Genomic DNA, 21,187 nt, shown 5'->3' on the forward strand with positions numbered 1-21,187 from the left:
AGGTGAAGGGACCTTGGCCTCCGAGGTTTGAGGATGTCCAGATCCGGGATGGGGGACCCCCGGCTAGGAGAGATTGGGAGTGGCAAATGAGAGGATTGAGGGGTTCCGGGAGATAGGAGCCAGCGGGGTCCCGCGGGATAGGAGCTGGAGACCCTAAGCACAGGTTCAGGGGCTTTTGGCGCCTCTCAGTCGAGGGGCAGTCCGCCTGAGACCTCAGCTGCTGGGGCGACGGCCCACGCGGGACTGCCTGGGATGCGAGAAGGGGGCCGGGGCCTGACAGGGAGAAAAAGAGGGAGGGAAGTAGCCTAGCAGCCAAGCGGGCACCGTGCGAGCGCACACCGTGTGTGTGTGTGTGTGTGTGTGTGTGTGTGTGTGTGTCTCATCTCGTCCGTCTGTAGGTGCCGGGCTCAGCGAGACGCCGGCGAGAAGGAAGAGGAGGCGAGAGGTGAACTGAGTGTGATCCTGCGGCGGCTACAAGTGGGTCCGGGGCGGGCGGCGGGCTGCGGGCTGCGGGCGGCCTGGGCGGGGCTGGAGGCCGGCGGGCGCTCACACGCTCCGGCCGCCGGCCTCTCACCACGCCTCCGGCTTCGAGAGCGCGGCGGAGGTGGGGGTGGGGGTGGGAGTGGGGGGTGCTGGCGGAGCGCCCACGGCGCAGCCTCCCGGCTCTATATAAACACACGCATCGCCTGGCTCTCAGAGGCACAAATTCACATTGAGAGAAGCTTTTAAAACCATCAGCCCTGAAATCCTGCCTCCTGCTTTTTCCCTTCTTTCATTCCTTTTGCCTTCCTTTCTTTGCCCACCCCCCCTTTCTTCTCCCAGCAGCAACTCCTGAGCCGAGAGACTGCGTCCCGGGACGGACTGCCTTTTCTTAATTGATACAATAGCCCAGCTCGGGTTTTCACCTCCTCCCCCAACCCCACCCCGCCTCACCCCTCCCGCCCGCCGCCGCCTCCGCCGCCCCAGCGCCCGCCCGGGGCTCTGTCGCCGGCTGCGTCCCGTCCGGGCCGCGGTCCGCCGGCTCCGCACCCGCGCCCGCCGCGCCGCCTCGCCCGCCGCGCCCGCCTCGGGGGTGCAGCGGCGGCTCTGGGGCTCCGGCGCGCCGCCCGGGGCAGCACAGGGGCGCTGGGCTCGGCCTCTCCACTCGCCTCAGCCGGGGAGCCTTCCCTCTCGCACCCAAAGTTTCTGGGTTCGTTGGAATTTGGGGATTCAGGATTTTTTCCTTTTTTTTTTAACCTAGGAATTTGAGGGGAAAACTTTTGACAAATCGATCGCACTTTCTCTCCGCTAGTTCTCTGTCCCCCCCCCCTTTTTTTCCCCCAAGCAGGGGAAGGGGCTTACGAGAGAGGCTCCCGCTGGACAAAGTTTTCCAAAGTTTTCCGAGTGTGATGGTTGCGGGGAGAGCTAATCCACCAGCTTGATTCACGGCTTCGTCTCACCACCCCTCCAGCAGCCCCTAAGCCCGCTATAAGGGAACAAACAAACAAACAAACAAACAAAGTTACACTCCGAGTCGCCTCGTGTCTCCTCTCTCTCTTCTTTTAGGCGATTTCCCCCCACTGTCTCCGCTCCCTTCGCAGCCTCCACTTCCCTTCCCTCGGCCCCTTGCTCCTTTTCTGTTTCGGCCGGAGGTGCCAGGACCCCCGGCGGCAGCCTCCCCTCCCCCGCCGCTCCCGTCCCTTCTCGTCTGGCCCTCCCCTCCCCCGCCGCGGCCAGCACAGCCAATCCCCCGAGCGGCCGCCAACATGCTCTTTGAAGGCTTGGAGCTGGTGTCGGCGCTGGCCACCCTCGCCGCGTGCCTGGTGTCGGTGACGCTGCTGCTGGCCGTGTCGCAGCAGCTGTGGCAGCTGCGCTGGGCTGCCACCCGCGACAAAAGCTGCAAGCTGCCCATCCCTAAGGGCTCCATGGGCTTCCCGCTCATCGGAGAGACCGGCCACTGGCTGCTACAGGTAAGGGCGCTCTCGCTCCGTTGCTCTCCAGGGTCCGCTAGCGGCGAGCACCAGGCGGATGGAGCCGCGGGCCGGCCAGGGGGCGCCGGGAGCCTGAAGGCACGGGTCCCCGCCCCGCCCCTTCCCTCCTCTCTGCCTGAGCCGCCCGGGCTTCCCCTGCCCGCCTGCGGAGTGGTTCCGAGCCCGCTGGCGCCGGGTGCGCAGGTTCAAGGGGCTGTAAGAGAGGTTCCCGAATCCGCGAGGGCTCCCAAGACCGACTTTTTCCAGTCGCGAGCGACTCAACAGGGGTGCGTCGAGCGTCCTGGGGGCTCCCCGCGCAGCGCGAGCCGGAGGGGGCATCCAGTCGTGAGCCGCTTTCGCCTCCCCTTCGCGCTCCAGGCCCCAGTCACCGTCGACTTCCCGGGCTTTGGCGGTGTCACTGGGACCCGAAAACTGAGTCAGGGAAAGAAAGAGTGGGCCAGTGGCAGCCAGGATTGCCCCTTTCAGACCCGGGCTGTGTTCCCGCCGCGTCACCGGCCACGCCAGGTACTATAGCCCCGTTCTACGGTCTGAGAAAGTGTGTGTGTTTTGTGGTGGGGGAGGAAGGAGGTAACCCAAGGAAAATGAGAAGCCTGAGACCCGAGGTTTCTCGGCTTTCGGAGAAAAGGGTCTATTTACTTACTGGGTGGGGACAGTCTAGCAGGGGAGAGTAACTTGGGAGAGGTGTGTGTGAGACCCATAGAGTGCGTTTGTGTTTGTTGTGAGACGCCACACAACCCGCACTGCTGGTGATAATGGGGGTGGGCGCGTCGGGGACCAGACCCAGGTAGGTAATGGGGAGATTAACCTGGAATTAACATCCTCAAGTGCTAGATAATCGCTTTTGCAATTCGATACACAGCAGGTTTTTCTTTGGGGAGGGGGTCCTCTGGGTGAACCGCGGAAGGTGTGTTGTGTGGGTGTGTGCACGCGTGTTTGTCCGGCAGATGCTGTTAGGAGTTAGCAGAAGGTTGGCTGTACTGAAACAGCCTCGGCCCGGGAAAGCGGAGGCGGGAGGTGAACGCAGAGACCTGTGAGTTTAGAAGTGCGAAAGCTTGGCTTGAAATTAACAGACGCGTGTAATCCGCGTGCACACACACATACACCCTGCGCAGCCCCGCCCCGCCCCGCGCCAATTGACAGCAGAGCTGGGGCGGAAGGGGCACGTGAGGTTCCTCTGCCCTGCGGTCTTCCCAAGTCCCGGAATCAGCCCATCTCTTTGGGGGCCTGTTCGTGCAACAAGGTGGGGTTCATTTCAACCAATGGGACCTCCCCTCGCCCCGCTGCCGTAAAGAAATCCCCAGAGCCTCTCCCGTGCCAACACACTTAAAGGGTTAACTGCAGCGGTGGTCTAGGCTTTTGGCCGAGAATTTAGGAAATAAAATATATTCACAGGGGCGTCGGCCCCTGCCGTATTAGAGCCAATCTGCAGAATTCGCGGTCTGTCACCGCCCCCCCCTTTCTCACCGCCCCCACCCCACCCCACCCCCACCACCTACGTCCCCTGACCTTTTCTCCGAATCCCACAAGGGCCTCTGGGGCTCCGCGTCCGACCCGCACGTAAAATGGGGAGAGGGAAGCAGGCCTACGCCGCCCCATCCGTTCGCCCCCGGGGCCCTTGACTCTGAGGTGAGAAGGAAATGGGAGACGCGTGTAGAGAAGCACTGAAGGGGTTAATGGGAGCCCTCTGAATCCCAGCTTTATTTTTTCGGAGTCATTTATCAGATTTTACGGGGGGACCTCCAAGGGCTCTCCGTTTCCACCGTGCGCCATCTAAACAGAGCCCAGGGCTAAAAATACAACATTTTTGTATAAATTGGACTCGCGGCTCGAGCGGCCGCCCCTATGAAAGTCCTCTTTGTGAAGACCGTGGAAACGGCGGACAAATAACTCTTTATTAATGCCACAAAAAACGCACTTTAATTATAGTTAGGCAGATCAGACGCGGGGGAGGGGGTGCCGCGGGAGAAAGGCGGCGGCGACCTCGGAAAATTCACAACCCAACTTTTGTGTCGAAAGAAAAGAAAAACAGAGGAAACGCAGGAGAGGAGAGTCAGACGTAGTGAGAGAAACCGGTACAGCAGACCGAGGGAGGGAACCCCGCTCTCTGCCCCCTTTTGTCGCACCTCCACCCTCGCCTTGATTTCTCTTAAAGGGGTAGACGCCGTCTAGAACCGCGGCAGGGTGGCGGGAGTTCTCCCCGACCCGCCAACTTGGGAGTGGGGCGGTGTCCCCCGCGGCCCAGGCCCCCTCCTGGAGGCGCGGGCGCTCCGGGCTCGCTCCCTGTCGCGCGCCCGGGCCGGAGGCACACGTGGAAAAGTGATTAGGGCTCCGGGTTCTGCAGAGTCACTTTTCGGCAGGGCTGGGGTGTGTACACATCTAACTGGCGAATGCTTTTCCGTGGAAGAAGGGAAAGTGAGGAGGGGGACCAACCCGGGAAAAGAGGAAGCGGAGTGTCCCTTCGGGGAGTGCATGACCCCGCAGGTCTGGAGCCGGCATCCGCACGTCTGCAGGCGGGCAGGCGGGACAGCCTGACAGGTGGCGCCCCTCCCCTTCTCACCGGCTGTTGCCCCGGCCGGAGAAGGGTTAATGCGGGGTGGGGTGGAGAGCTACGACGTCAAAGGTGAGCGGGACGCCCCTGCTCCCGCCCTTCTGAGGTCCCCTCTGTTTCCGGTACCCGCGTGGGGCCGACACAGCCAGCTCCTCCGAGCGCCGGGCCCGGGCCGGGGCCTGGCTCCGCTCCGCTCGCGCCGCCGCCGCCGGGGATCCGGTTACCTGCGACGGCGGCCCCGCCCAGCCCTACCCCGCCCCGCGGGAAGCGCCTTCCTCCGCTCTCGCGTCCCGAACTCCAGGGCGGCGACGAAAGTCCTCCTCAGTTATTTCCAGGGCATATTGCATTAGGAAAATCGCGGCTCCCGGCCCGTGACTCTACCCTGCGGAGCCCTCAGAGGGCCGCCGGGTCCCTTCGCGGCCCACACCAGCGAACGGAGGAAACCCCAACCCCCATCTGTAGTGATTGCCTCCGGGCACCGACCGCTCGCCGCTATAAATAATCTTTGGCCTGCGGCCACCCCGCGGGGTCTCGCCAGCCCGTGGCCGGGAGCCTGGAAATATTTATTCCGAGAGTCTCCCGAGCGCGAGGCGGGGGAGGGGGGAGGCGGAGGTTCTAGCTTCTGGTCCCGCAGTCCAGGATATCTTTTCCCTCCCGCAAGTCATTACTAAAAAACAACCTCCCGGGGGGGTTGCCCTGGGCCTCTCGCCCCCTTGATTTATTTATTATCCTCTAGGCCCCAGTTCTTAGGCATGCTGTGAAAAATAAAACCTACGTGCGTGCATGCGTGTGTGTGTGGGGGGTTAGGGGACTGGTGCCCCGGGTGGGATCCTCCGCCCCTCCCCCGCGGGCCCTCGAGGCTGGGCCTCCCGGGTGTCCCATCTGGAGATGTGGGCCCTGAGAAAGTTTTTGCGTGGCACCCGCAGGGTTCTGGCTTCCAGTCGTCGCGGAGGGAGAAGTATGGCAACGTGTTCAAGACGCACTTGCTCGGGCGGCCGCTAATCCGCGTGACGGGCGCGGAGAATGTACGCAAGATCCTCATGGGCGAGCACCACCTCGTGAGCACCGAGTGGCCACGTAGCACACGCATGCTGCTGGGCCCGAACACGGTGGCCAACTCCATCGGCGATATCCACCGCAACAAGCGCAAGGTAAGAACTCTAGGCCAAGAGCCCCGCAACCGTGCTCTGATCCTCTTCTCCCGTGTACCACCCTCGGGGTAAGGAGTTCTCGGAGACCCGGGGACGTCCCTACCAGAATCCGCGCCCCCATTTGCACACCATGTGGGAGGATCCCGAAGCTCCTTGCCTAGACGGCTGCGATCCCAGATCCAGGGCCTGTACAGGCCTCTTCCGGGTCTGCCCTCTTGCTGAGCCACCGCGCCGTGCGCACTACCAGGCCCAACGGGTGGCTAATTGGGGGTTGGTTTGGACAACTTTAACATGCGGCGACAGGGGCGTCCAACGCCTGTCATCGTCGTGTTCCACAAACCTGGAAAAAAGAGAGGGCGGACGGTGGCCAGCGCTCCTCCTTTTCGTCCCCTGGAATTCCGAGGACTGGAAACGGATCGTTCTAAAATCACACCTAGCTTCCCGGCCACAGGTTGCTTAAGGGCGACACGGGCAGGCGCGGGGGCTGGGGGCACCTTGTGGGCAGCGGTTGCTGGGCCTTGCCTGGGAGGAGTGAGGTGAAATTTGGGCCACTGCGCGCACCGGTCTGGACAGAGGGGGAAGGGCGAGGGGTGGGAGAACTTCGGCGAGCCGGGGCGCGGCGGGGGATCAAAGCGCACCTACCCCCTCCCATAAAGAGGAAGAGAAAGTGGGTGTTTATCCTGTGGATTTCCCGAGCGCCTGGAAGAGGCGCGGAGGAGGCGAGCTAGCGCGCAAGGGGCAAGCCTCCCCGCCCCCTCCCAGGGCACCGCCGCCGCTGTGGCTCAGAGCGCGGGCGGCACGTGCTGTTTGAACTGCAGTAACCCGAAAGCTGAGCCGTCGGCGGGCGGGGCGCCGGCCCTCCGGCTTAAAGCGGCCGCGACTGGGGTGGGGGGGTGGGGAGGGGCAGCGCTGCACGACCTCCCCTCCCTTCACTTTTTCCATTGGGTCAGAGGACTCACCCGGTTTGAAACCTAAAGGAAAGGGAGAGGCAGCCTCTGATCTCCGGGAAAAGTGGCAGAGCCTGGGAGACAGGAGAGGGCCTTGGTGGGGCAGCCCCCTCCTCCGGACGTCTGTGTGTGAGCAGAGGAGTTCATCCTGTAGAATCTGTCGTCTTCCGAACTGCCTGCGAAGAGTAGTTCTCCGTAACAGACAAAAGGAGGAAAAATCAGAGGGGACTGGTCAGCACGTACACAACCCCCGCCTCCACCCCCCCCCTCCGCTAAAGCACGTATTTCAGGGGCTGGGAAAGGGGCTCCTGAAGCAGTCTTCCCATCTGCTTCACTAGAGCAGGAAGCAGCTAACAGAGCCCGGGGGCAGATGGGGAGGGTTCTTGGGAGTGGCTGGGAGGGGGCCGTAGGCTCAGGAATGGGGGCTCTTCAAATATGCCGAACACTCCTTTTTTTTCTTAGTCTTTGTGACTCCACCAAAAGCGTATTTCAAAGAGTTAGGAGAGAGCCTGAGCCTCAGAAACCCAGCTCCAAAGAATGTGGCTGCTTCCTCATTTTATCTTTATAAGGACTTTGACAAGAAAGCAATTACTGTTCCCTTCTCAGGGAAGAGGAGCCCGAGGCTTGGAGAGATTCAGGGACTTGAACCAGGTCGGGAAAGGAAGAAAAGGCAGGGCAGGGCTGCAACACAGGCATCCGTGGGAAGAGTTGTTTCTAAGCCACCAAGTAGAGCCCTCCTCAGCCCTGCCCACCTGGGGCTACCAGAAGCTGAGGGTCAGGGTGGAGGTGGGGAGGGAGTGCTGGGAGGAAGAAGGCTTGGTCAGGACCTGAGTGTGAGACCCTGGGGGTGCAGAGGGCTTTGGGGAGAGGCTGTTGCCCTGCAGTTCCATGCACCCTCTGCCTGACTTGGCTTTGGGCCTCCAGGTGGGGAGGGCCCTCCTGGAAAGCCCCAAGGTTTTGGCTTACATCATCCATTTGGGAGGAGGCAGGGAGGAGGGGGGGAGCACAGATGAATGCTGCTGGAGGAATACACAGGGAAGGAAGCTGGAGTGAGGGACAGGGTGAGGGGGGTGGGACCTGGGTGGGGCCAGAAAGGAGGACCACAGATGAGACATAGATAGTCTCCCTCTTCCAGGCACCCTTGCCCTCTAGCACCTTGCGGGTAAGGGAGCAGCCAGAAACCAACTCATCCTGACAGAGGCTTGGGAACCCAAAGCAGGGCCATCTCTCTGTGTACTGGTTGTGTGCTTGCTATGTGGCATGTGTGTGGGTCCTATGTTAAATGGGCAGATGAGAACGTCCTTCCCCCACCAAATCTCTAATCGATGTTCCATAAACTTAAGTTTACTGAGTTAAGTAGCAGGCCTTAGGTTAGATAACAAGCATAGAAGCTGGAAACATGGTCCTTGCCCTTAAGAAGTAGAATCTAGCTGGAGGGATGAGAAGAGAATACTCGGAGGCACACATGTTGGTCCTGGAGAGAATGACCAGTCTGCTGGACCCAATGCCTGGTGGACCCAACTTCGCCAGGGTGGGGACTGCCCTGTGCCACGCACGCTGCCTTAGCCAGCCCACACTGCAAGCAGGGACCTGGCTGGAGAGCGGGCTGCTGGGCCAGGCCCAGCCTGGTTAGGATGTACTTGCAGGAAGTGGGGGCCAGGTGTGCTGAGGCCCTGCTGGCGGGGAACTAGGACCGTCACTATTTCCACTGGGACTGGTACCCCACCCCTTCTCTGGAGGTCTGACCAGATGTGCTGGGAAGGGGTTCCTCACAACCATCACTGCACTCCAGGTGTTTGTCCAGGCTGCCCTGGTTGTCTAGGGCCAAGAGGGGTAGGGTTGCCAGGGAGAACGTCCAGAATACCTTGCCCAATCTTAACAGAATCCTCTCTGGAAGCCAGGCCTGTGTCCCTATAGCTGCGACCTCAGATTCTGTCCCTCCTCCTTTGTTACCCCTCTCCTACCTGGGGTTGGGAGGTCTCTGGTTCATGGGGGAGGGACTGCATCTCTCTTTGTATGCAAAGAAGCTGAGTATTGCCCTGGAAGGGTGGATGGAGTCTGATAGGGAAGATGTGGGGGGAGGGTTACCAGAGAAGGGGGGGGAGTTGTCGTGGGTAGTTCTGGAAGCATCCAGTGCCCAACCCCACACACCAGGATCAGACATTTCCTCTTTTCCTTTGGAGACAGGGCTGGGCCTCTTTGCACCAAAGGGCCAGCATCTTCAGGGCATTTCAGGCAGTGGCCTTGAGATTCTGTCAGAGAACTTGGAGTGCATCCCAAGGATGAACTTAGCTTTGGAACTCTGGACTGGAGAGACCCTAGGAGTGGTCTTCTTGCCCCTCCTACCCTGGCCCCTGGCTTCAGGGACTTCTGTGCCCGTGGCTGAGGTGGGGGAACAGCTCCAGACGTTTTGGGGATAGCAATTAAGAAGCCCGGCCTGCCCAGCCACCAATCCTCACTGACTTGGCCTTTGGGCCCCGTCCTGGGTCGGGGTGGAGCGCAGGCTCAGGGTTACCGCACTCGCCTCAGAAATCCTCTGTATGCTGGGGTTTATGTCGGGATGGAGAGGCCAGGAGGTGCCTCAGCAGGAGGGCGGAGCCAAGAGGGCCCATGGTCGTGGGGTCCTGGGGGAGGCCAGCTCAGACTGGCTCCAGGTTGCCTTTGAACCACTGCACAGCCTCTGGCCTCAAAGTCATGTCTGCCAGGCTCAGCTCAGGGCAGAAGTTTCCACCTGTGTGGGATGGGAAGGCGGTGGCATGGCCGGGCAGCCCTGCTACTGGGAGCTCTGTCCCCGCCCCCTGGCAGAGGCACGGAGCCTTTGTGCTGCCAGCGGAGGTCCTTCACCAAAAGTTACTGTAGCATCAGGGGCCGCTGAGGGGGCAGGTGGCAGGAGCGGATGTCTCTGAAGGTCAGCGGGGGAGGGTGCCCACGGCCAGCCGCCAGGGCGCCTGGGAGTGGGCTCCTCCCTCTGCGTGCCCTTGTGTCAGGCAGGGGTGAGTGGTGTGGGCCCTCCCTTCCACCTCCCTCCCTCCTTCTCCCAGGGCAGGGTGGGGTCCAAGGCTGTGATGCTGTGATGCTCACTCTCGTAGCCTTGGGAGACAGTTGTGGCCTTGGCTGGAAGTGGGGAGGCTTGGCTGGGGTCTGCTCTGGCCCTGATCCCTCTAAGCCAGTTGTCGTATCTGTTCCAGGTTCCTGGGGCTGAAGGGCGGGGGAGCTGTGCCTCCAGGGGCTGACAGAGTAGCCGAAACAGCTGGCCTTACCCTTAGAATAAATCTGGGCCCTAGAGGAGCGTCCCCTTCTAGCTTTTAGATACATCCAGAGCCCCCAGGACTTGTAGAGGGTGGCTCAGCGGGGTTTGGATTGGTGGGAGGCAGGGTGTTCAGGGACCCTGGTGAGTGTGGCCAGTTGCACCCCGGACTGTGACCTTGGGAAAGCCCTTACGTCTTTGGGCCTCAGCTTTCTAAGGGGGTTTTTCTGTGGTTGGCGGAGGGATAGGAGGGTCTGGACAGAACTCAGAGCCCGGCAGGTGTGTGCCAAGTGCTGCTCTCCCCTCATCCACAATGTGCTTTTGTCGTGTGTAGAAGGGTTGGGGGCACAGTCAGAGCTGGACTTGAGTGGGGGACAGATACTCTGTGCCCGCAGATGCTGGGGACCCAGGAGGGGCATACCCAGGCCGGGGGGGTCTGGCCAGCCCCTCCCAGTCAGAGGGGCCGAGTGGGCACTGGCTCCGGAGGCGGCCAGGGTGCAGTGGAGGTTCAGTGGAAATGCCAGGCAGCTGAGAGATGACGTCCTTTCTTGTCCTCCCCCTACTTGAGCATAAAGTACGCACCTTCGCCTCACCCCTGTGCTGTTCGGACAGCTGCCTCGGCGGCTGCCCGCCCTCTGTTATTCTTTCCACTCCGCAGGCCGCGGCTCCGGTGGCTTGGCGGGGTGGCCTGCCTAGGCCCCCACCCTCCCGGGCAGCCGCCTCCATTCCTCCCAGTCTGAGTCACTGGACCGGGGAGTGGGTCCCCTCTCCGGCTCTTCCCGCTTCTGAGGCTGCCTTCCTTCTCTCCATCCATCCACAGCTGCCAGTTGAGAAGGGGAGGTTATCTGGCTGAGCGGGTCAGCGTGCAGGGTCATGGGGGTCCAGTGAACGACTCCCCTCCCAGGGGCGCTGGGTAAGAGGCAGGAGTGGGGAGGGAGGTCTGGGGGTGTGGGGGAGACATTTGTAGGAACAATTATACGGAATTTGAGCCTTGACAAGCCCCCTGGTGGTCCCCCCAGACCCTGGTTGTGGATTCAGCTTTTATTACAGGGAGAGCGAGAACCCGGGATGTGGGCTCTTGAGCCAACTGCATTGTTGGGAAAACCCGTAGAGGTTGGGGGAGGGTTTCCAAGCACATCCTTCAAGGCCAGAGCCCATCCTGCTCCGTGTCTGTGCCTGGAGTTCCCAGGTCTCCCGTGCCCTCCCACCCTGCTCTCCCCAGCGCCAACCCTGATGGGATGTCCATACCTGCGGCTCCCTGTGCAGGGCTCTGCCCGAGCCAGGCTGGTTCCCGGTGACCTTTGTCCAGCATTCTTGGCTCACTTGTGGGAATTCCGAGGGAAGCCCCAGAGGGAAACAAAGCAGCCCTGGCTCCTGCTGCAACTGCGGTCAGGCCGTGGGCTCTGGGGCCTCTGGGAACCCTTCCCCTCTTCACAATGAGCTGCTCCGCCAGTGCCTTCCCCTGTGCCCAAGTCCCGACCCTGACCGCCCCCACGTGCCCAGGCCTTCCTGTGCCCTGGGCAGTACCTCCGCCTCCTCCTGGCCTTTGTGGTGGGCGGTGGTTTCTGGGCTGCCCTGGCTTTGGGAAGTGCCCGCGTTGTTAACCCTGGGCACGGTCCCAGGGATGAGGCCCTGGAGTTTCCCGGCGCCTGGGAGGCTCTGATGCCTGTGGAACAGCTGGGCGGGAGGCAGGGGCATGGACTTGGTGACCACCGAGCAAAGCCCCTTGAGCCTGGAGTGCCCTCAATCTGCCTTTGCTCGGCTTCTCAATTGGGTAGTTTCTCCACCTCTGGGGGCCTCTGAGGAGGATCATGGGACAGCCAGGAGGAAAGGGACCCCAGAGCATCCAGTGAGACTCCTGTTTGGGTCAAGATAAGAGCCCTGGTCGTGGCTGCAATTCTTTCAGAAGCCCCACCCCGGGGGGCCTGCAGGTGCAGGCTTCCTGGGGTCATTTCAGCTCCTGGCCTTGCTCAGGGCCCCCTCCCACCTAAAGGTCAGGTGTGGACACCCTGCACTTGGAGTCGCTCTGCCCAGTCCCAGGTCCCCTTGGGTCCTTCCTGCTCTCCGTGGCCCCCAAGGCTGGAGAAGGAGCGATTCAGCCGGCCATCGCTAGAGGGCGCAGGGAATGTAACCTTTAGGACAGACAGGGCAAGGCTTGTCCCTGGGTCCTGTCTGGCCACTCCTCGGGGTGCAGTGGGGTCCCTCAGAGCTCCCCCTTTGGTAACCTTGGGATGGCCCCTCCTGAGCCACTGTAGCCCATACGAGGTGTGTGAGTGGGGGCCTGGCAGGCACTTACACCAGGTGACTGATGCGGTGCCAGATTCTGGGCTTCTTTGAGGGGATAGCGTCTACTTAGGGACACACGGATATTGGTGTTCGTGTGATCTGTACATTGAAAGGAACCACAGAGATCACCTGGTTCAACCTTACCACTTTACAGATGAGGAAACCGTGAGGCCGCGAGGTGACTTGGCCATGATCCCACAGTAAGTTGGTGGATGATCTGGGAATAAAACTCAGGTTTCTGGGTGCCCAGAAACCACCCACTTTCCTCACCACCCACTGCGTCTTAGGAGCCTAGCTGGCTTTGACTTCGGCTGGTCCTGGTCGGCATGGGCCTCTGCTTGATTCCCCCTCCACATGCCCACCTTTGGGCCCAGGTCTCCTGTGTGCTGGGGGCCCTGACCAGCCCCTGCTATGTTCCCTCCAGGGCAGTGCCCTTGACTGTGCCCTGGGTTGGCTGGCTCTGGCCAGACGTAGCCCCCCTGCCCCTGGCCCCCCTACCTCCAGCCTCCCCACCGGCGCCTGGCAGCCACGGAGTTATCATTCCTGCATCCCTCATGAGCCTGCTTGGCTCCCACGGACCACTTACTGCTCCTTCTGTGGGCTCTTTGCTGTTTCGTAAGAGCCCCTAGTAGGCCAGTGATGGGCTCTGGGGCAGGGCCCCACTCCTACCCATAAAACTCCTAGACCAAGAGTGGAACCTGGCATCCTAAGGACACTAAGGTCCAGGGGGGCGGGGCTGAGGCAGAGAGCACCCCTGGGGGGAGGTGGCCCTGGAAATTCCCCGGGCCCTCACAACTGAGCAAGGTGTGAGTGACCTGGCCAGGCCTGGGCTGCCCCTGGCCACCTCCCCTCATCCTTCTACATTTCAGCTGTCCCTTAGCAGCAGGAGCAGCCCCAAACAGTGCTGGCTTTTCTGCCCCTCACCAGCCTCCTTCCCTCCCTCCCTCTGCCCACCGGGAATTTCGGAATGAAAGTGCTATTGTGAACGCCTGGCTGGGCCACTGAAGGGCCAGCACTGTTATTTCTGCAAACCAGCCCTCCCATTAGCCATGCAGGGCTGAGGCCAGGAAAATGTTACCTTTTCCTCCTTGAGCTGACTGCAGGGGAAATTCTCACATTTACAGTTTGTGCGGTGGTTGTGTTTGGGGGCAGGAGGGGAGGGTGGGCGCGTGTGTGTGGTTTGCGTGGGGCTGATGGGGGTGCGGCTAGAGGAATACTTGTCTCCTTCCTCTGAGCTGCCCCCACCTCCTCTGCCTTCCCCGGTGAACTTTCCCTTGGCCCCGGTGGGGGCACCCCCTTCTGCTCTGGACTCTGGGGGTCGGGGCTAGAAATTGTTGGCTGCCCGTGTGACCCACCGGCCAACAGTAAATAAACTAACATCTTACCCTCTCCTGTACACCCCGGGCAGCAGCGTGAAACTGCGCGCAGGGGCATCTGGGTGAGGAGGGGGCAGGGGAGCTGAGGAACTTGCTCAGGAATCAGGAGGACAGCAAGCAAGGGAGGTGGAAACAGGGACTCACTGGCTGCTTAAAATGGACCGGGAAGATGCGGGGAATTAAAAGGCCTTCTGTTTGGCTTTCTGATCTTTTGAGGTGGGAAGCCTTGCCCCCATCCCCGTGCCTCCAGACCCGGCCACACTGAAGACATTTGGATGGCCCAGTTAACAAACTCCCCACGATCTCTGCCCAGTAGGTATTTCCCAGGGAGTGAGAGCAGTCTTGGGTCTCAGGAAGTCCTGCTTGCAGTCTAGCCTTGGACTCTCTTGTTCTCCCATCAGTGGAGTAAAAGAGCCACCTACTGCTTTCCACCTCTTCCTTGTCCAGTCCATTCACCTGTGTTCTGTTCCTCCTGGGCACGTCTGCCCCGTGGCCTGGGCATTCGGGACTGGCCCCTGCAGTGGAGGGACAGCCTCCCCTCCAGCCCTGCCCAGCGCCCTCTTGTGTCGCCCCCCACTCTGGTATGGCCACATCGCCTGCAGACCTGTTGGCAGCTGGACTGCCCAGTCCCCGGGCTTTGCCGTTATTTGGAGCACATGATCTTCTGGGGTTTCAGCAAGGAATGACAGCTCAGGTCACCCTGTGAGTGATGTTGAATGTCCCGACTTTATGAACTGTGTTTTAATCCTGTCCTTCCCCTGCCTCGCCTCCAAGACGTGGGCAGTAGGAGGGGGGTTCAGAGTAGAGGAGCCAGCAGAGGGACTGTGTCTGGAGACGGAAAGGCTTGAGCTTGGTCAGGGTAAGGACCTGGAGTTCTCCCTGATCACGGTCGTGAGAACGGTGCTTCAGTTGGGCCGAGCGGGCAGGCCAGAGTCCATCTGACCCTCTGCCTTCCAGGTCTTCTCCAAGATCTTCAGCCACGAGGCCCTGGAGAGCTACCTGCCCAAGATCCAGCTGGTGATCCAGGACACACTCCGTGCCTGGAGCAGCCACCCCGAGGCCATCAACGTGTACCAGGAGGCACAGAAGCTCACCTTCCGCATGGCCATCCGGGTGCTGCTGGGCTTCAGCATCCCCGAGGAGGACCTCGGGCACCTCTTTGAGGTCTACCAGCAGTTTGTGGAGAACGTCTTCTCCCTGCCTGTCGACTTGCCCTTTAGTGGCTACCGGCGGGTGAGCAGCCAGGGCCTGGGAGGAGAGGAGATGGGCATCCGTGAGCCCACCCTGAGGGAGGGGCAGCTGACTGCTTAGATGGTCACTGGTCACACAGACAGGGGGGAGGTTTCAGCGGGAGGGTGAGGTGGAGCCTTCACCCGGGGTCTCTGCTGCTTAGATGGGAAACTCTCAGAAGAGTCCCCACCCCGCCCTGCCCGGCCTTGGGAGGAGGCCCTCAGTGACCCTGCCCTTCCCCTTGGGTAACCAGATGGCCTCCTCCCCGCCTCAGGGCATTCAGGCGCGACAGACCCTACAGAAGGGCCTGGAAAAGGCGATCCGGGAGAAGCTGCAGTGCACGCAGGGCAAGGACTACTCAGACGCACTGGACATCCTCATCGAGAGCAGCAAGGAGCACGGGGAGGAGATGACCATGCAGGAGCTGAAGGTGGGGCACCCCTCCCCACCCACCTCAGGCGGCACAGACGCCTGCGCTCCGTGCTGGGGCCGCTCAGGGTGGGAGCATCCACACAGGAGGGGCCGCCCCTGCGCTCCCCGTGGCTTGCCCTGCACCCAGTCCTGGTGGTGAGCGGTCCTCACAGCAGCTGGGCCCCACTCGCTCCATCCCACCCACAGTCCCGTCCACCATGTTGGAAAAGATACCGAAAACTGGTTCTTAGGAACCCTGAACAGACGCGGCATCCGCAGCGTCGTTGACCCCCTCACTCTCCCCAGCCAGCCCCCCACCCCAGTATTCACTATTTCAGTGCATTCCGTGGTCACAGTAGCCCTAGGAGGTCACCTAGGGAAATGCGGGCCCAGAAGGAGAAGCCACTTGCAGGAGGGCAGCCTCAGCCCCTGGGGAAGAGCAGCCTTTTCAAGTGGGTGACACTTGACACTCTCCCAGCCTGCCTGGCACTGGCTGTGCCCAGTCGGGCTGCTGGCCCCAAGACTGTCCACACTGGGCTCCGGGAAGGGCCTCCTGCCTGCCCTTTCTTAGGGTGGATGTTCCACCTGAGGAGGGAGCGTTAGTTCGTCCTCGTCTACACTCTGCCACCCACGTGCTTGGCAGGCGCCTGTGGACACTTCACTGCCGACTGCTCTGTCCCTACTGTCTCTGCTTCCCTGTATTCTAGCTCCAGTTTTTTTTTTTTTTCCCCATGAGCCAGGAAGGAGCCCCAAAGACTTTCCCATTTCATAAGAAGTTTTGTGACTTGTAGGTGGTGCCATGGCAAGTAAAGGACCTGTTCTTTCACTCCCCTCTCTGGGCTCAGCATCCACATTTGTAAAATGCAGGGCTTGGAACAAGATAACTTGGTGGGGCCTTTCTGTGGGGCACCACTGCTCCCCAGAGGACCCTGGAGGGGCTCTAAGTCTTCTGGGGACCACCTTCCCTCAGCCTTCTCACTGCAGTCCCATCCCAGGCCCTCGTGGGTATGACCCCAGACTGCTTTCCCAGCCCCTCAGCTCTCTTGACCACCTACCAGATGTCCTTCTCCCGGGGAGGGAGGAAGGAGCTGGGGCTGCCAGTCCGGAGGCCCAGGTTGGGACCCTGCACCTCACCCCCACTCGCCCGCACACTGCCTGCTCCTTGGGATCCGCTCTCTTTCTGCTGTGAGCTCACTGCCCTCATCAGGGCTGCTGAGGCCGGCCCTGGAATCCGGCGGTGAGTGAGAAGCAGCCCTTCCCCAAGGGACTTTTAGGCTCGTGCTTCTGCCCAGCCAGGGGACTGGACCCGTGACCTGTGTCCCTCGTGGCCCAAATGCCTCAGCAACGTGAGGCTCAGCGGAAGCAGCAGGGCCCAGCTAGATGACCCCGGGGCCTGGGGGACACCGGCAGAGAGGGGCTGCCCCCAGGCTGGGGCCACCAGGCCGAAGCCAGGTTGCAAGCGGTGCCTCTTTGCCGCTGCAGGACGGGACGCTGGAGCTCATCTTCGCCGCCTATGCCACCACCGCCAGCGCCAGCACCTCGCTCATCATGCAGCTGCTGAAGCACCCGGCCGTGCTGGAGAAGCTGCGGGAGGAGCTGCGGGCCCAGGGCATCCTGCACAGTGGCGGCTGCCCCTGCGAGGGCACGCTGCGCCTCAGCACGCTCAGCGGGCTGCACTACCTGGACTGCGTCATCAAGGAGGTCATGCGCCTGTTCACGCCCGTCTCCGGGGGCTACCGCACCGTGCTGCAGACCTTCGAGCTCGACGTGAGGCTGGGCCCGTGTGCTGTGGGGTGGGGGGTTGGCTGACGGGAAAGACCAGCTCCCCGTGGGGTCCCTCAGCCTCGTGGGGAGACGGTGCTTGCTTTCAGGGAGCTTTCAGGCTGACGGGAGGGACCCCACAGGGACCCTGCCCCAGAGGCTGGGTCAGGTGCAGCCCAGCTGGGTGTGCTGTGAAGCTGCATGGGGACATGTATAAGTAGGTGGAATGACATGCCGAAAGGGGAGGCTGGCCAGGCCCCCGGGGACCACAGTGGGGTGCCTCCAGGAACATCTGGGTGGGGGCTGGCAGGCAGAAGGTCCTGGGTCCTCTCAGACCTCCTCTGGTTCTCACCATCGCATCCCACCCCTGCCCCCGCCTTGCCTCCAGGGTTTTCAGATCCCCAAAGGCTGGAGTGTCATGTACAGCATCCGGGACACGCATGACACGGCGCCCGTGTTCAAGGACGTGAACGTCTTCGACCCTGATCGCTTCGGTCAGGCGCGGAGCGAGGACAAGGACGGCCGCTTCCATTACCTCCCTTTCGGTGGTGGTGTCCGGACCTGCCTGGGCAAGCACCTGGCCAAGCTGTTCCTGAAGGTGCTGGCGGTGGAGCTGGCCAGCACCAGCCGCTTCGAGCTGGCCACCCGGACCTTCCCCCGCATCACCTTGGTCCCTGTCCTGCACCCTGTGGATGGCCTCAGTGTCAAGTTCTTTGGCCTAGACTCCAACCAGAACAAGATCCTGCCGGAGACGGAGGCCATGCTGAGCGCCACGGTCTAGGGCGCCAGGCCTCGGGGCGGGAGGCGACGGAAGGGCAGAAACCTGTGTGTGGGACGGGGCTGGAGCCCGGGGAAGAGGGAGGGCCCCCCAGGCCTTGCCCTCCCCTCTTCCCCTCCCTGGCAAACCTGCCCCAAGTCAAAAGGGCTCTCCGGGGTCGGGCTCTCCCCCTGGCCCCTGCTTCTCTCTAGTCTCTCCAGTTCCCAACAGCTTAGCTCCCCCGGGAAAGGGCCTGGCCCCCCGCCCCGCATGCCCATCACAGTGTTAGATGTCGGCTGTGCTGCAGCCTTTGCTTGTGATGTTCTGAACTGGTCTCTCCCCTCCCTTTTCTTCTGGATTCTTTTCGTGTGAGGTCAGGTGGTTGACATGGGGGGAGGGAGGAAAAGAGGTGCCCCCTTTGGCCTTCTCTTCAGCACCCCCTCCCCTCCTGCCTCGGCTCAGATGGGACGAGTGCCCCTCCCGGTGTGGTCACCAGCGCCCGCGGGGAACAGCATCCTGGGTAATAGAACACCCGTCACCCTCGGCAGGGCGGGGCCAGGCTGTAACCAGCCTGGAGGCCCACCCCTTGCCGTTTAGGACATTTGAAATTACCTATTGCTGCTACTTTTTCTCTCTTCTGACCTTAGGGCAAAGGAGCCCCAGGCCCTGTCCTCCCGGCACCCTCCCTGGTGGCCCTGGGCGCGCGCACTGACACCCGCACCTTTCTGCCAGGCGGCCTGGAGCCCGCCCTGCTCCCGATTACACGTACACCCAAGGCCCTCGGCTCATGGATGGCCTTCCCCCACCCCCATATTTATTCACAATATAACCGAATCTTGGTGTTACTGGGACTGGAACAAGTATCTCCTCCGTCCCCTGGCCTCCATCCCAGCTGTCCCCGGCAGGACTTCTGCAAGTGACCCAGCCACCGCCCCTCCCCCCGCCTCCCCCCGCCGGCCTAGGGTCGAGCAGCTCCCCCAGGCGCCAGACCTTCTGTGGGTTCAACCTCAGAGCCTCACTCCCGAGGTGAAATCCAGCACATCTGCCTTTGTCCCCTGGTGGGGATGGGGAAACGGCCCACCGCCTCCCTGCCTCCCTGTTCTGTCAGAAACCTTGATCACCGGGGATTTGGAGGCTGCTGCCGTGTCCCACTCGGTCACTGTTCACCCCAGTGCCCCCCACTCTGGCTAGTGAGTATAGGGAAGGATACGGGTTCTTTCTTCTGACGGGGAGCCAGGGCCTCCGTCGTCCCTCCCTCAACCCTCACCCTTTGCCCTTTGCCCTTGGAAAGGTGTCCTTGAAGTCCCTTCCCCCCTCTATGCCACTGTCTGCTTAGCCCTTCTCAGGGGTGCGGGGACCAGGTGAAAGCAAGGGGAGGTGAGTGCAGAAGGCAGCCCTTCCTCGGAGCTGACTCGGGCCCTCTGCTTGGTCTTGAGGCAGCTGAGGAGGGCGCTGCCGGGAGAGCTGAGGAGGAGGGTACGTGTGATTTGTCAGAAGTGATTTGGTTGAAAACCGGCTGGCCAGGGGATGAAAGAAGAGCAGCTCCTGCCACTGGCATTTTGAGTGTTGGCAATTAGGGATGCCTCCCGGGGATGGTTTGGGGCCTTTGGTGAGTCTCTAAGTGATTTTGTCTGTTTTCAAGTTTTTCTTTGCTTTTCGTGTTTCTCTGTTGGCTTTTGATGTTATAAAAGCGGTGAATCCCCTTTAGGAGAAAATCAAAAACACACAGAAGAGGAATGCGGGACGTCGATTCCCCGGTTGCCTCTCCGTAGCAGTGACCACTGTGGGCAGCTCAGTGGCCCCCCCAGTGGTGTTCAGTGGGCAGGCGGCAGCCCCCCACTGCCGCCCCCATGCACACCTGCCTTGTGGTGGGCTTTACAGGAATGGCTCGTGCCTGCGGACTGTCCTGTCACCCCCATTCTCAACTGTTTCATTTGGTTCCACCTTTTCACTGTTAAAAGGCAAGTGTGGCACAGACGTTATTGGCAAAAATTGACATTAAAAAAATGAGTGATATCTCTCAACCTGCCCCACCCCACCGCCCCATTCTGAAAAACAGGCAAAAATGTGTAAAGACTCATCAAAGCTTGAAAATAGCTGCATGGTGCACCAGAATCTGTTACCTACAAAAAAGCCCGGTGTCCGGAAGGTTCATGCTCCTCTAAGCTGACCCAGCTTGCCCTGAACCAAATGTCTTTGACTAAATATCGAGGATTGCTGTTAAGTGCAGCTTCGGACAGGAAGCCTGCCAGGCCTGGCCCCGGCGAGGGGCAGGGAGCTGGAGGGCTGCGGGACACCTCAGTGACCTTTGGTTTGGGTGACCAGCCTGGGAGGGGCAGAGAAGGCAAGGCTGAGGGGATCCCTGTGAGGGAGGGAAGAAGGATCATTTGCCCCGCTGGGTCTCAAAGGCAATAAGAAGAGAACTGAAGAAAGCTCTTGACTGGCTGACAGGAGGGTTCCAATGTTGAGACTCACCCATGTCTCCTCTTTACAGCCATCCGTGTCTGTGTGCTAGTGTGTAGGTTTTAAGAGGTAGCATTAGATGGGTGATGTGTTCTCACTTACCATTCCTGCTATTGTAACTTGACATTAAAATGACAAAACCCCACAAAACTCTCCCCGCCATGGGCTTGCAGATCGAAGCACTTTCAATGTTGGGCGCTGGCATTTGTGTTCTGATCACCATCCTGACCCTGCCCAGATCGCTATAATATAATTTTATACACAAAACTTGTTTTTTCATAAATGTTATAATTTTGTGTCTGTCTTTATAAACTATTATAAGTACTATTTTTGTTATAATTCAAAATAGATATTTAGTATAAAGTTTTTGCTGTTAAATATTTGTTATTTAGTAAAATATGAATTTTTTCCTCTATTGTAAACATGGTTCAAAATGTTAATATGTTTTTATCACAGTTGTTTTAATATTGAAAAAGCACTTGTGTGTTTTGTTTTGATATGAAACTGGTGCCGTGTGAGTGTGTTTGCTGTCGTGGTTTTAATCTGTATATAATATTCCATGTTGCATATTAAAAAAAGTTGTGCATTTTGTGATTTTGGAAATACTCAATGTGGCTCTTTTATAGGCTTCTATAATAAACCTTGAGGACTCACCCTCGTTTGGCTCTCTGGTCTCTGCCTTCCCAGCTCCCTGAAAGGGTCCTCCCGTCCACCCACCTTCCCTTCAACAACACCCAGTCCCACCTGTCAGGCAGGAAGTCCTTCCCCGCAGTGTTTGCCCTGCGGGGCCAGCCCCCATTCCCTGCATGAAAGCACACAGAGGTCCGTGACTGTATCCCGGGAGCAGTAGGTTCCCTGGGGAGGGGAGGATGTACCTGGAGGGCCACCGTCCCCAGAGGCCTGTTGCAGCACGGGGCAGCTGGGGGCCGGGTCCCTGGCCATGTGGCTGGGCCTGGCTGGGCCAGGTGTCTCGGTCCTGGACACGGCAAGCAGAGCACTGCAGAGTCCATTTGTTGACACGAGTGAGGACACGTCCACAG

General features: G+C 60.5%; 1 protein-coding gene across 1 annotated transcript; it reads left to right on the plus strand.

Annotated features, from left to right (window-relative positions):
• The first annotated feature begins 520 nt into the window (after nt 1-520).
• On the plus strand, nt 521-20,800 carry CYP26B1 (cytochrome P450 family 26 subfamily B member 1). Its single transcript, XM_082426045.1, has 6 exons — nt 521-1,949; nt 5,445-5,669; nt 14,483-14,758; nt 15,030-15,185; nt 16,649-16,933; nt 17,316-20,800. The coding sequence occupies exons 1-6, from the start codon at nt 1,746-1,748 to the stop codon at nt 17,706-17,708; spliced, it is 1,539 nt and encodes a 512-aa protein (XP_082282171.1). The 5' UTR covers nt 521-1,745; the 3' UTR covers nt 17,709-20,800.
• The last annotated feature ends 387 nt before the right edge of the window (nt 20,801-21,187 follow it).

This window comes from Balaenoptera physalus, assembly GCF_965194825.1.
Source record: "Balaenoptera physalus genome assembly, chromosome: 15".
Lineage (NCBI taxonomy): Eukaryota > Metazoa > Chordata > Mammalia > Artiodactyla > Balaenopteridae > Balaenoptera > Balaenoptera physalus.

Coding starts and splice junctions, on each gene's coding strand:
- CYP26B1 (XM_082426045.1), top strand. CDS start 1,746: ATGCTCTTTGAAGGCTTGGAGCTGGTGTCGGCGCTGGCCACCCTCGCC. Junction 14,759..15,029: donor CCTTTAGTGGCTACCGGCGG/GTGAGCAGCCAG, acceptor TCCCCGCCTCAG/GGCATTCAGGCGCGACAGAC. Junction 15,186..16,648: donor TGACCATGCAGGAGCTGAAG/GTGGGGCACCCC, acceptor TTGCCGCTGCAG/GACGGGACGCTGGAGCTCAT.